The sequence below is a fragment of the Bactrocera tryoni genome, chromosome 3 (genome assembly GCF_016617805.1).
Source record: "Bactrocera tryoni isolate S06 chromosome 3, CSIRO_BtryS06_freeze2, whole genome shotgun sequence".
NCBI classification, from domain to species: Eukaryota; Metazoa; Arthropoda; class Insecta; order Diptera; family Tephritidae; genus Bactrocera; species Bactrocera tryoni.
This window is the reverse complement of record NC_052501.1, coordinates 70493957-70508052: the sequence shown is the minus strand read 5'-3', so window position 1 is coordinate 70508052 and position 14096 is coordinate 70493957. Positions and strand designations below refer to the sequence as shown.

Sequence of the window (14096 nt, the reverse complement as noted above, 5' to 3'; positions counted from 1 at the left end):
AAATTTCGTACAAAATTAAAAAAATAAAATAAAATAAAAAAATCCGTAATAAAAATTAAAAAACAATTTTCTACAAAATTAAAAAAACCAATCTGAAATTCAAAAATTCCCACTTTGTTCGCACAATTCAAAATTTCGCTAACCAAAATCGCTGTGTCGCTAAACATGTGTGCTCATGTGTTTAAAAATACGCCAACAACATAAATACTACGGAACTGCAAACAAAGTGCGCACGAACAACTACAACGGCAAAAAGGCGTAAAAAGTGTGAAGCGAAAGGCAGAAATTTGCCATAAAACAGCAGAAACGTTTTACTTTGAGTGAAAGGCGACTACAAGTTTTGCTAAAAAGTGCAAATTAACAACAAGAATTCAAATTAACAAAATAGTAACAACAAAAGCAGGCAGCTAGCTAGTTGAGAACCGAATGTGTGGAGAAAGTAGGCGCTGCAAAATAGAGAAGCAGCAGCGTTAAAGTGACCAAATGCTCAAAGAAAGGGCAGTGGCATAGAAAATAAAGCAACGAGACGGTGCAATAAAACAACAATAACAACAAAAGAACGCTTTTAAGCAGCCGTAACACGTATTTGCCTTGACTTTTCGCCTTTTCGAGCAGCAAAGGAACAACGCGCAGCACGTAGCAACCGCCGGACTAAATGTATCTGCTGCGAAAAAGGCATCATTGAAGTCTAGCAAGCGCCCTACCAATACATTTTATTATAAATGTTACATAGAGCTGAAATTCTTACTCAGCTTCTTCTATGATTCTAATGCCAGCGGCGTCTGAAACTTATATAAAAGTTATCTGATAGCAGCAAGCTACAGCAGCAACAAACACCCACACATGCCACACGTCGCTATCCCGAAGGTGCGTCTGGCATTTTATCAAATTCTATTCGCTTTTCTTTTTCTTGTTACTTTCTGTACGACATAACTGCTGCGTGTAACTGTCTGCTCAAGGTCTGTACCACAACAAGATTATAAAAAAGCAGATAATAAAAACGAAATGTCAGGAGGACGCAACAAATAAAAAATCAGCAGCTGAGCGGAATTGAGCTGTGCTGCTTAGCTGAAATGCGAGTTGGCGGCTGTCTGGCACAGTAATGCGGCAAGTGAGTTAGGAAGAAAGTCAACAGCAACAAATAACAAAATCACACACAGTCAGTGCGCAGAAAGCTGCGCTGGTGAAGAAAAAGAGCACAAAGAAATAGTTCTTGCGCTCAATTGGGTCTGCTGATGCACGCTTAACTGCGTCTCCCCACGGACTCATTGGTATGCGTATACGCAACTGCGGCAGACATACAACAACAGCAAAAACAATAAAAGTAGTAATAAAAAATCAAGTATTTCGCATGGCAAAAACAAAAAACACAGCTAAATAAAAGTATTTGCCGTATTAAGGCGCTTAGGCGGCGCACGATTTGGTGGCAGCTTTAAAAAAATCTGCTGGAGCAGAAATGATTTAAAAGAGTATACAAAAAGTCGCTTTGAAAGTGCAAAATCACTTTGGAATCTAATGCGAAATAAATGTTAAAAAGCAAATGCAGAAAAATTAAAGAAATTAAAGAAAAAAATTAAGGAAAATTAAAGAAAAAAATTAAGGAAAATTAAAGAAAAATATAGGAAAAGTGAAAAAGTAAAAGTATAATTGAAGAATTTAAAGATAAATTAAGAAGAAATTAAAGGAAATTAAAAGAAAATTACAAAAGTTAAAGGAAAATTTTAACAAAATGAATTAAAAAGGTAAAATAAAACCAATTAAAGGAAAAAAATTAAAACAAAATTAAAAAAAAAATAAAGAATAATAAAAAAAATTGAATAATAATTAAAAAAATAATAAAAAAATAAAGGAATAAATAAAAAATAATAAAAAAATAAAGGAATAATTAAAAAATAATAAAAAAATAAAGGAATAATTAAAAAAATTTAAGAATAATTAAAAAAATTAAGTAAAAAACAAAAAAAATTAGAAAATAGTTAAAAAAACCTGCGGGCTTCAAAATTTCTCCAAGTAAACTACCTGCACACGACAACAATAACATTACAAAAAATGGCCTTAAAATCAATTCTTGAAACGCATTTATTTTCCAAAAAAAATTTACAATTTTAATTTTTGCCGTACAAAGGCAACCAAGTAAACCAACGCGCCACCTCACCCAACAAGAGCACTTGAAGTAGAAACAACTACAAAAACAACAACCAACCAACTACCTACGCCCCATAAAGGCAACATACACAACCTAAATGGATTTATATTGTTATCAGCCAACGCCACCTGCCTCACTCATGGATTATCCCGTTGGACCGCATCAACTGCAAAACGGCAGCAGCGGTGTTGGTGGCATCGGCGGCATCGTCAACAACACTAACGCGTACTTCAATAATATTTATACAAATGGCGTTGCCAACAACAATAATACTAGCAACAACAATAACAGTAGTAATCTTTATAATCATCATAGTAACAGTGATAGTTCATCGGTGACGACGACAACAACAACAGCGACAAATTTTGGTGATTGCATCGGTTTGGAGCGGGCTTTCGATTTCTACAGTGATCGAGGTGAATATGCGCACATAAATGCTTATTGTATTGTTTTTTGTGAAAGTTTTGGTTGTTTTTTTGGAAAACAAAAATGTTTATTGCATTTTTAATGCAATGAAAGTAAAGTTTGTGCAAAATTAATGAAAATTCCTAGACAAAAGTTGAAGAAAATGTGGAAAATGCAAATGAAATGCACTTAAAATTGTTTGAAAACATTAATTGAATGCTTGCAATTAATGGCATTGTGTTGAGTTGTTGTTAATTGAATTTCTGCTTGGCAGCTAAAGCAAGATTTGGCATTTTTCGCAACGAAAATTTATTGCAAATTAATACGCAAGCAGTGTGTTGACATTGCTGTTGTATTATGATGGTGTTATAATTAATTTTGGAATAATATTCGGTTATATCTGCTCATTTTTGTCTGTCCGATTCAAATTTGATCAGCTGATATTTCGAGCAATTTAGACAAGCGTAACATTGTTATTTGGTAAATTATTATTTTTGGTAAAATATTCGACTAAGCCAGCTGATTTTTTGTCATTCCAAGTCAAATTTGATCATATGGTTTTCCAATGATTTCGATTTTCTAAGTATTATTTGTTCTAAAATTTTCAAATGTTTTCAAATGTTTCATCTGAATTTGTCAGTCCGGGTCAAATTGATCAGCTGATATTTTAAGCATTGCCTACTATTATTTTTGGAAAAATTGGTCCAGTCCGGTTCAAATTTGATCGTATATAATTTCAATGATTGCGATATGATATAATCTAGACATTAGTTTTTGAGTGTTTTGAGTTTTAACCGGTTATAATTAATCACAGTAATAGTATTTCGACAAAACTACAATTTATACCTAAATTTTGAATTTCAAAATATTTCGAAGAAATCAGATAATTTTAATTTTTAACAATATTTATAAATAAAAATGTGCATTTCGTTTGTTTTTCTCAAAATATGTATTTGGTCTTATATTCAATTATATCTATAATTTAATATATACTGTTTTATTATAATTTTCTGCCTTCATTTGTATAATTTTGTCATACGATTTCTTTGTTTTTTTATTAGCACTTTAATTGGTTGACATTTCTATATATTTTTTCGTGTTATTTTGGAATATTTTTCTACAGTATTGAGCGCATTATTAGTTTTTACTTTAAATTTTACATTTTCTCCTTGTATTTTCGTAATTTGTGTTATTGGTTACTTTCTCGCTTAAAAAAATAGTTAATTACTTCACAATTTTTAATTTGAAATCGTATTTCAACAGTATTCTCAAATAAGCAAATCAATCATCTATTGGTTTGAAGATGTAGTTCGTCTTTTTGATGAAATGAAGTTGTAGATAAAACTATTAATCTTTTTGACGAAAAATACGAAATTTTTGTAAAATCTTTTCCATTAGCTGACTTCTTCTTTCTTTTCGGTGAAAAGCACGAATGACATTGAAAATATTCGTCTTTTAGACGAAAAACACGAAATTTTTGGAATAAATTTTCCATTCGCAGAATTCAGTGTTTCGATGAAAGACACGAAATTGTTGAAACAATTTTTCATTAGAAAAAATCGTCTACTCTACGAAAGACACGAAACTATTGCAAAAATTTTGGAAATAGTTGCAAAAAGTTTTTCGTTTTCAGAATTGGACTTTTCCAGGAAAAACATAGAAATTGTTAAAAAAAAATCAAAATTGTTTTTTTAACAATTCGAAAAACATAGACATTTTTGGAAAAAAATTATTTGAAAAATTCGAAAAATATCGAAATTGTTACATCCCATTAGAAAATTGTAAAAACTGGAGACTTTTTCCTTTGACAAAAATTTCGAAATAACTACAAAAAACTTTTCGTTTTCAGAATTCGACTTTTCTACGAAAAACATCGAAACATTGTTATTAGAAAAATTACAAAAACATCGAAATTGTTGCAAGCATTTTTTTATTAGATAAATACGAAAAACATCGAAACTTTTGCATTCTAGTTTTTATGAATTTTAGTAGCAGAATTCGTCTGCTCAACGCAATTATTGAAAACACTCTTTCAAAAACAAGAAACTGTTAAAAAACCTTGTTAGAATTTGTCTTTTTGAAAAAAACATCGAAATAGTTATAAAAAGTTTTTCGTTTTTGGAATTTCGTCTATTCGACGAAAAACATCAAAAGTGTTTTCAACAATCATTCGCTCGAAAAATTCGTCTATTCGACGAGAGACACGAAATTGTCAGAAAAAGTTTTCAGAATTCACGATTAAATTTATATACCCAAAAGTATAGTTTTTATAAAGGTTATACCGTTATTATGTTTGTTTTTGTGTTTTAGACTGCAAAATATTTCTCGAGAGTGGAAACCACCAATAGCATATTTTTTTATTTTTCCCCCCATCTAGTATTTGCCTTCGTATTAGTACACACTCCTTACTTGCAACGTTGTTGACCAACTAACTGATTTTTCTTCAACTAAACTACCCACACGGCCATTTGCTGTGCTGGTAGGTCCTTGCAAAATACATAACTCCAACTCTTCTTTCTTGCATTTAATTCAAATATTCCTTCGTTTCGGTTTCTATATTGTTTTTGTTGCATATATTTCAACCAAGTAAATTTCTAGAGTTTTTCTATTACCATATTTAGCTACATTTTCCACTGCATACTCGCCTAGCACAATTTTTCCTCGTGCCTTTTCTTGCATTTCGTCATGCCTGCCATTTATTCATACCCCCTTTACCAAATAATTCCACCAATTATTTGTTGTTTGTGCATATTCGTTGGAGCATTTAATATATTTTTGTTGTAGCATTCGCCGTTGGTTGGTTTTATGTCACTAAACTGTGAGGTTTTTCTTTCTTTCGTTTGTAATTTGCTGGTCGATTTTCGGCCTGTGAAATACGAGCAGCAGTAATAAGTGGTCATTACACTGCTTTTAGGCAACGCAAAAAAAATCCAATTTCGTAGAAGAGTGCTGCCAAGCGCTTATTCGCCGGCAGAGAGAGAGAGAGAGAGTAGGTTGTTTATATGTATTTATATTTTTATACGTTTCTACTTAAAACCGCAGATTTTTTCGGCTCTTCTCTTAACTTTCATTAATTTTTGCATTACTTTACTTAATCCTGCTGCTTCTCTGGTGTGAAGCGGCATTTGCCGCCACCGCTAACTCCTCCTTACTGCTGTGGCTTTGTTACTTATTACAAAATGCCGACATCAATTACCGCCGCCACGCAGACACATTTTAATTACTTGCAATATTTCAGCAACTTCTCGTCGCTTTCGACAATTTCATTTGGTTTAAATATATGATCTTCCTTTTCTTCCTTTAATTTGCTTTCACACCGTGTTCTTTGCTCGTTTCGTGTATAGGGAGCTTTTGAGCACAAGCAGCTCGCTTCAAGTGTTACTCATACGCCGTGTTTGCCGTTTTTATCTTAAAAATTTCTTGTGTACGACACTTTAAAAAATTTTTCTTTTATTCCTCTACTTTAGCCTAACTAATGATTTAGAGAATAAGCCATGAGACACACGGGAATTCCTACCCTTAACGCTGGCTTCGCTGTCGACGCCGCAGCAGGACAAGCGAATTGCTTAAATGTCGCCGATCTTTATTGCGTGTAATTTATTTATTTTTATACCGTGAACAGGGTATCTTAAGTTTGGCACGATGTTTGTAACACCCAGAACTAAATATCGGAGGCCATACAAAATATATATGTATACCATATATAAAGGACTAATGTGAGCAACAGAGTCGATTTAGTCATAACCTTCTGTTTTTCATCTGTAAATACGTGAACTAGTGCCTCAATTTTTCAAATATCGCTCTGAAATTTTGAACTCATGCGTTTCTCCTCAAAACGCTGCTTATTTGTTGGTAACGCCGATATCGCGCCACTATAGCATATAGCTGTCATACAAACTGCACGCTCAGAATCAAGTTCTTCTAAGGAAAACTTTTTTATTTGATAAGGTATCTTTACGAAATTTTGCAGAGACTATTATCTAAGGCAGTGGTATAATCTCCGAATAAATTGTTCAGATCGGTCCACTATAGCATATAGCTGCTATACAAACTGAACGCTCAAAATCAAGTTCTTCTAAGGAAAACTTTTTTATTTGATAAGGTATCTTCACAAAATATGACACAGAGTATTGTCTAAAGAAATAATGCAATCTCCCGAGAAATGGTTTAGATCGGTTCACTATAGCATTCAAGTCTTTACAGGGGACAATTTTTTTTTATTTGTGTAAGGTATAATAATTTCGGTGCAGCCGTAGTTAACGTCTTTTGTTTTCGTTTTTCCTTTTATTTACTTTAATGATTATTTTTATTGCTCGTACGCTTTACTTGCTGCTGCTTGATTTTCGTTCTTTGCTTCGGCTTTGTCGTCGCTACATTTTAATTATAATTAATGAATTTGTTGCGTCGCCAAAGAGGTTGGGTGAGTGATTGTTGGTGTCGGTGCTGCCTTTCGGGTGCGACACATTTTACAGAACTAGGCGTGTTGTTGTTTTTCGTCGTTTGTGGTTGTTTTTCGTCTTTTGTTGTTGTATTAGTCCTTCTAATCGCCTAACCACTAACGACCGTTTGGCGTTTGCTCTTCGTGTTTCGGCTTTTGTGGCATATAATACGCCTTGATTTACAAGCCAACAACTCACAGCGCGCTATCGTGTAAACTTTTCGTGTAAAAGTTAAGTATTTGTATGTATGTGCGTGCGTGTCTGTGTATAAAAAATGGTTGCTCATACGCCGTGTGGCGGCAACAGCGTCTGCCAAGTCGCTGCTCCTCCTTGCTCACACTCTTACAGCTACGCTTCCTTGCTGCTTGTTTTGCGTGTTGTTTACTTGTTGTTGTACTCTCTAGTGGCTGCTCATTTGCCTGCCGCTGCTAATAGCGCCACCGCGCCTCTACTTCTGCGCCGTTTATCACTTCATCCCAACCTCCGTCGACTGCCTCTGTTAATGACACTCTTTTTTCTGCGCTCAAGCAGTCATTTTTATTGCTTTCGGAACACCGTAGTCATATCCACAGGGGGGTGATGTGGTGGCAAGTTGCTTTACTTGAAGTTTTGTTGCGCTACGACTTTCTTTCTTTCCGTTTTTTACTAGCCTTCGCTCTTTATGCCATCATCAATAGCGTTGTAATATGATTAAATTACTTTTTAACTAAAAGAACAACAACAACATTTAATCGCTGTAAAATTAATGAAGTGCTGCCGTTGATATGTCTCAAAAGTTTTTGTCATAATTTTTTATGAGCGCGAAAGTTTGCGCCAACAACTCTACTGTTGATTGTGGCATATTATCGTGATTTGTTAGCGATAAATCATTAGCGGTGGGGTGTAGGAGCTGATAAACTGCCTGGTAGACAATATGACAATAATTACTGCAAATTGCTAGTTATAGTGATAAAATACTTTACTATCTGTTAGTTAGTTTACTGTTAATTCGCCATACAGCAGTTAGAGAGTGATAGTGTCCAAGACTGTAGGCAGTTTTTCCATTCAAAAGCTGCACCACTACCCACTTTTACTACCCAATTTATCCAATTCATATACATATTTATACCGACGGCTAACATATCAAATTTTATAGCGAAATCTTTGCATAAATCTCTGCCAAAAATGCCATAAACTATGCCGCAACAAAGTAACACCCAAAACCCCTACAATTTCGTTAGTTAGCTGCCAGCAACAAAGCATAAATTAAAGCCCAACGGGTCTTAACTTATTTTATTTACTTTTTCCGTTTCCAAATGCGCATATATACGCAAATATTTCTACTTTTACGTGCTGCTTCTAGATTTTCTAAACTTTCTGTCATTGGCTTCTTGTTTTTTGTGTCCATAAATTGTCGGAAAAAATTTGCATATTTGCCACTGTCACTATGACAGCTGTGTAAAATGGTTTATTTACATACGTTTTCATATAGAAATATAACTAATAGAAAATATATACATATATACACTAATAGCAATATATACATATATATATAGTATGTATTTAAATATATTCCTCTGTTATAAAAGACATTGATTTGAATTGCGAAAAATAGTTGAGTTGAGTTGAAGTTGTCAGGGCATACTATGTAAATTAAACGAATTTCTTTAGAATTCATTTGAATAAAATAATGCGTAGACCTTCTCTGAAATGTTGAAGAGTAGGGGTGCTCTGTAAACTAGCCGCTCATATGACAAATTTGAAAGGTTTTAAAAATTGTAAATTCTATAATTGGCCAGAAAATTCATTTGTCACAATCACAATTAATAATTATAGTAAATTGAAAATTTGTGTAGAGTAAATTTTAAATATTTAATTTTTGAGAATATATTATCAATGTATATTGTATACATTTATTCGATTTGTCAAAATCTGGAGAGTGGCGATTCGAATGAATAACTATGATGCAAATTAATTTATTTTTTTTGCCATAATTTTACCTATAATTTTGCCATAATTTTAATTTCTACTGTTGACATTTTTTTAATTTCTCTGTAATTTTTATTTAAATTTGGCATACCTTTTATTTCAAATTTTGCCATAATGTTTTATTTTGCTATAATTTATATGCTGTATGAATTTATTCGGTTTGTCAAAATCTGCAGAGTGGGGAATCAAATAAATAATTGTAATGCAGATTAGTTTCTTTTGCCATAATTGTACCTACAATTTTTCCATAATTTTAATTTCTAACTTTTGCCATAATTTTTATTTTATTTTTAATCTGGCATACTTTTTATTTAAAATTTTGCCATAATTTATATATCTAATTTATACATAATTTTTCTTCGTCTTTTTACCATAATTTTCAATTCTAATTTTTACCATAATTTTCATTTCTACTTTTGCCATAATTTTTATTGCAATCTTACCGTAATTTTTATTTCCAATTTGCCATATTTTTTATTTCAAACTTTGCTATAATTTTTGTTTATAACAATGCTATAATTTTTATAATAATTTTGCCATAACTTTTATTTATAATTGTGACATAATTTGTTTTTTAAAGTTTGTTTAACTTTCATAATAATTTTGCCTCTATTTTAATTTTTTACTTTTGCCATAATTTTTGTCTTTTTGCATAATTTTCATTTCTAATGTTGCCATAACTTTCATTTATTTTTTGCCATAATTTTTGTTCATACTTTTGTTAAAATTTGTATTTATACCATAATTTTGACATCATTTTAATTTTTCTATAATTTTATTTCTAATTTAAAAAAAAATTAATTTCTAATATTTCCATGATTTTATATATCGAGTGCAATTACTGGATCATTTATTGTTATTTAGTTGTCCGACACACTACATAAATTTTCTATTTTCTTTTCTACACTTTCAAGGCATTTCTGCTGTACTTGAGCAATTACTTCCATTCGCCTTTCTGGCGCATATGTCACCACCCGCTATTTCGGGTAACCAAAAAGCATTATACAAGAAAATAAATAAATAATCGTATACAAATATGCCATTAAAATTGGAAAACCATTCAATTTCCCAGCCAAATGAACTATTACTTTGGTGCACATAAATATTTTTCTCCATTTCGTGACGCCAGTGTCATTGAAAGCAAAATGCGGGCTTCTATTGCTTTTCTCATTTCTAAATATACATTCAGCCACATATAGTGATGGCGCAAATTTATTTTCAATTTAACAGCTTCAAAGACGCTTTGGAGCTCTGCACAGCCGTAAGCCATAAAAATATGTTTTGAATTTTTTAAATTGGAAATTATTTTCTCCAGAAGAAAAGCGAAAAATTATGAGTGGGTTGCCATAGAATCCTCACACGCGGCTTGTTGCGACTTTTGTGCAAAAGTTGTGCTGTTGGCTTAAGGTGAGCTTCGAAATGAAAGTTTATTTTTGTACTTTTATAGCATGGGTGTGGGATGAATTGATGATTCTTTTAGTTTTGAAAGTTTAAAAAATTAAAATTAAACTGACTATAGAAAAAAATAAATAAAAAAATTTAAAATAAATTTAAAAAAGTTAAAAAAATTAAAAAAAAAATTATAACTCACCCAAACTAACCGTCAGATCAAACACTAACCACAACCACTAATGCAGATCGGAAAATTTACAGAAAAAATAAAAATTAAGAAAAATTAACAAAATGTTAAAATAATTAAAAATAAAATTTAAACATTAAATTCAATTGAAAAAAATAATTAAAAAAATTTAAAATTGTTCCAAATTTAAAAATTTTAATAACAAATTTAAAATTAATGGAAATGAGAAATAATATAAAAATATGAAAAAAAATAAAAATTTAAAGAATAAAAATAATTTTTTAAATTTTGTAAATCAAAAGAAATAAAAATTGAAGACAGAAATAAAAGTAAAAATTAAAATTTTTAAAAATGAAATAAAAATTTAGAATTATTAATAAATTTAAAATTATTAAACATGAAAAATAAAATAACATAGAAATAAAATTATATTTAAATAAATAAAAATTCAAAAAAAATAATAAAAATTAAAAAAAAAAAAAAAAAAATTAAATAAAAAAAAAAATGAAAATTTAATAAATTAACGGAAAATTAATAAACAAATAAAATAATTAAAAATTAAACAAATAAATAATTAAAAAACAAATAAAATTTAAAAAAAGTTAAAAAATAATTAAATAAAATTTAAAAAGATAATTAAATAAAAAAATTAAAAACAAAAAAAATAAAAAATTAAAACATATCTAAAAAATTTGAACATTTTTAACGTTTTTTTAAATTTGTGCAGTTGTTTTTGTTTAATAATATATTTTTTTAATAATAATAATACCTAATAATATTTTTTTTGTGGCTATATTGTACTCGCCTATTGTAATTCCAATTTCAAACATTTTCCATCATTACAGTTAATAACAACGCATTTCACGCTATAAGTGTCAGCTTACCCTGCAGTATTCTTCTGATTGCCTCTTATTTTGGTTTTCTTATTCTCGTATCACTTTTGCAGTTATTTGCTGCGCTGCCTCGCACTACTTTGCCTGCTCCTTCTTTCCTATAAACCTTGTCGACTATGCAAAACCAAGTAGTTGCCTTGACGGCAGCCAGATAATGAAATTAGCAGGTAGCCTTACTGACGTCACAAAAATCCGGTATCCTTATGGAGTTTGAAAAAATCAAACAACTATTTCTAGAAACACAGCACACATTTATTTGAAGAAAAATACATACTCCTTACCCTCAACTGCACTGACGCTTGGCAAAATCTGCCGTTGCTCTACTCGTTTTCAAATATTTTCTGCCTTTCTTTAGCGCTATCTTCACTACCTGCCAGCTATTCGTCACATATGTTTCCAATCTGTTGTTGTCGTTGCCGTGGCATGTTGCACAAAATGCAGCCTGTTCTACGCTGCTTGCTTGCTACCTTCCAAAGCCGCTTGTGTACGGTTCTCTCCTTACAACCTTACAATCTTCCACAATCGCCACATGAAGATTATTTGAAACCTATTTTATTGTTGTTGGGCTTTCTTCTGGTGTACTTTGATATTTTTCTGCTGCTAACACAGATTTACGGCTGCAAATACACCAACAACACCAGTGCCATTCGTGATATTCATATGCTGAACAGTCCTCAAATGGTTTGTCTCGCTCGAAGGCAAACAATATGCCGACTACGCCGCCTGTCTACGCTCTCTATTGTAGCAATCGTTGATTTCTTTAGCTCTAACTGGGCATTGTATGCCCAGAAAAGTGAATTTGTAGTTGATTTGTTTGACTATTTGACTGCATTTCATTATCAATTAGCAAACAATGTGTAATTGTGGAATTGTATATAAACATATATACCATATTTATATACTATATGCACATAAAAATGTATTTATGTATATGCAAGAAATTTAATTTATATACATATATACCAACGAGTGCGCTGCACAAAAATATTCGCTTTATAATCTACCGACTCTGACAGTAGCTGTCAATTTAGCTTTCCTATTACGCCTCGTATTTCACTGTCAATTTTCCAGCTAAGTAGCTTAACTTGCAACTACAGAGTAATACGCACACACAAATAAAGGCGTTAGCAGTCCTTTGTGTCTACGTATTTATATAGTAGTATTTATATAGTACTTAGTAGTATTCAAATATATGTAAATACTTATAAAAGTTGAGTCCTAACTCACAGTATTGCAATGCACTAGTTTTAAACCACTTACAACTGACTTGAAACGCAACTAGTTAGTCGAATATCGTGCTTTTCCAAAAAAAAACTGCATAGTTCTTTACTGGACGTAGCTCTACTTAATGTCAAATGTCAGATTTCAGCCAACAATGTAACAGTTATTTGTTATATAATGAATTCTAAATAGTATTTTATTTTTTTGAACTTACATATTATTCATCTTTTTCGCTCTAATGCATTTTTCGTTCGAAAAATCGACTTATAAACTAGTATTTTCCTAAGTAGTTGAACATGAGTTAAAAATATCACTACTTCACAACTAGTTTTAGACTGGTTTTTTTCGGACTAGTTTGATATTTCACTACTTACTGAATATTAATTTTTTATTTTTGTGCGCCAATAACTGATTAAAATAATCGTTGGCTGTTTACGAGTAAAAATTAAATATTTCTGCTGCTAAACTAGTTTCCGAGTAGTTTTTTTCCGACAAGTTTGCTATTGCACTACTTAGTGAAAATATTATTTCTTTTTGTGCGCGAATCACTGATTAATATAATCACTGACTGGTTACTAGTATAATTTTAATATTTCTGCAGCGAAACTAGTTTCCGAGTAGTTTTTTTCTAACTAGTTTTATATTGCATCACTCATCTTTTTCTTTTTGTGCGTGAGTCAATAACTTAATAGGAGTAAAAATCAAAAATTTCTGCTGCTAAACTAGTTTTAGACTAGTTTTTCCCTAACTAGTTTGATATAGCACAACGCACTGCGTTTTATTTTTTGTGATTCTGCGCCCGAATCATTGACTAAAATCAACGGCAGACGGTCTCAGCTCACATTATATTAATAACACAGCGTCTTATTTACATTTACACTAACATATGTTTAGCCTCACATACATACCTTTAAATGTCTGTTTATTACCTTAAAGGTATTTATTTGCAGAATTTTATGCCCGCAAAAGGATTTCGCCGTTATTTGTGTGCTTTTGTTTGTGTCTCAAAATATAAAATCCTTTCGCTGGCAGTCTCTAGAGTCACAGTGTAATGATCCTTTTATGTCGTGCAGGTGCATGAAGAGTTCTTGCCACATCATATATTAGACTATTTATTCGTCTACAATGGAAATGTAAAAGATATGATTTAAATATGGAGCTGTCTGTGATTCAATTCCTTTTTGCTTGCCGTCATTGAACGCTGCTCTCTTGTAAAAAAAATTTACATTTTGAAGCAACAAAGTTTAACAGTTCATTGTTGCTTGATACACGAATTGTATTTGATTTCTGATAGGTTATTTCATTTATGTCAGTTTATTGATTTATGTCAGTAGATTTGATTTATGCTAATTTATTTGATTTATACCAGCTTATTTGATTTATGCCAGTTTATTAGATTACATAGTTTATCTCATTTATGCCAGTTTCTTGTTCGATTCGCCAAA

The 14096-nt window shown here is 31.3% G+C and overlaps 2 protein-coding genes across 2 annotated transcripts in view; both read left to right on the top strand.

The window, feature by feature from the left end:
• Positions 1–14096, top strand: part of LOC120770309 (ecdysone receptor) — a 283075-nt gene that overhangs the window by 99997 nt on the left and 168982 nt on the right. The window lies entirely within an intron of this gene.
• The window catches only part of LOC120770310 (nitric oxide synthase-interacting protein homolog), a 130429-nt gene continuing 118250 nt past the window's right edge, over positions 1918–14096 (top strand). The window contains exon 1 of the mRNA XM_040097680.1: positions 1918–2562. Coding sequence (XP_039953614.1) covers positions 2244–2562 — 319 coding nt within the window. The 5' untranslated portion in view covers positions 1918–2243. The remainder of the gene's footprint in view (positions 2563–14096) is intronic.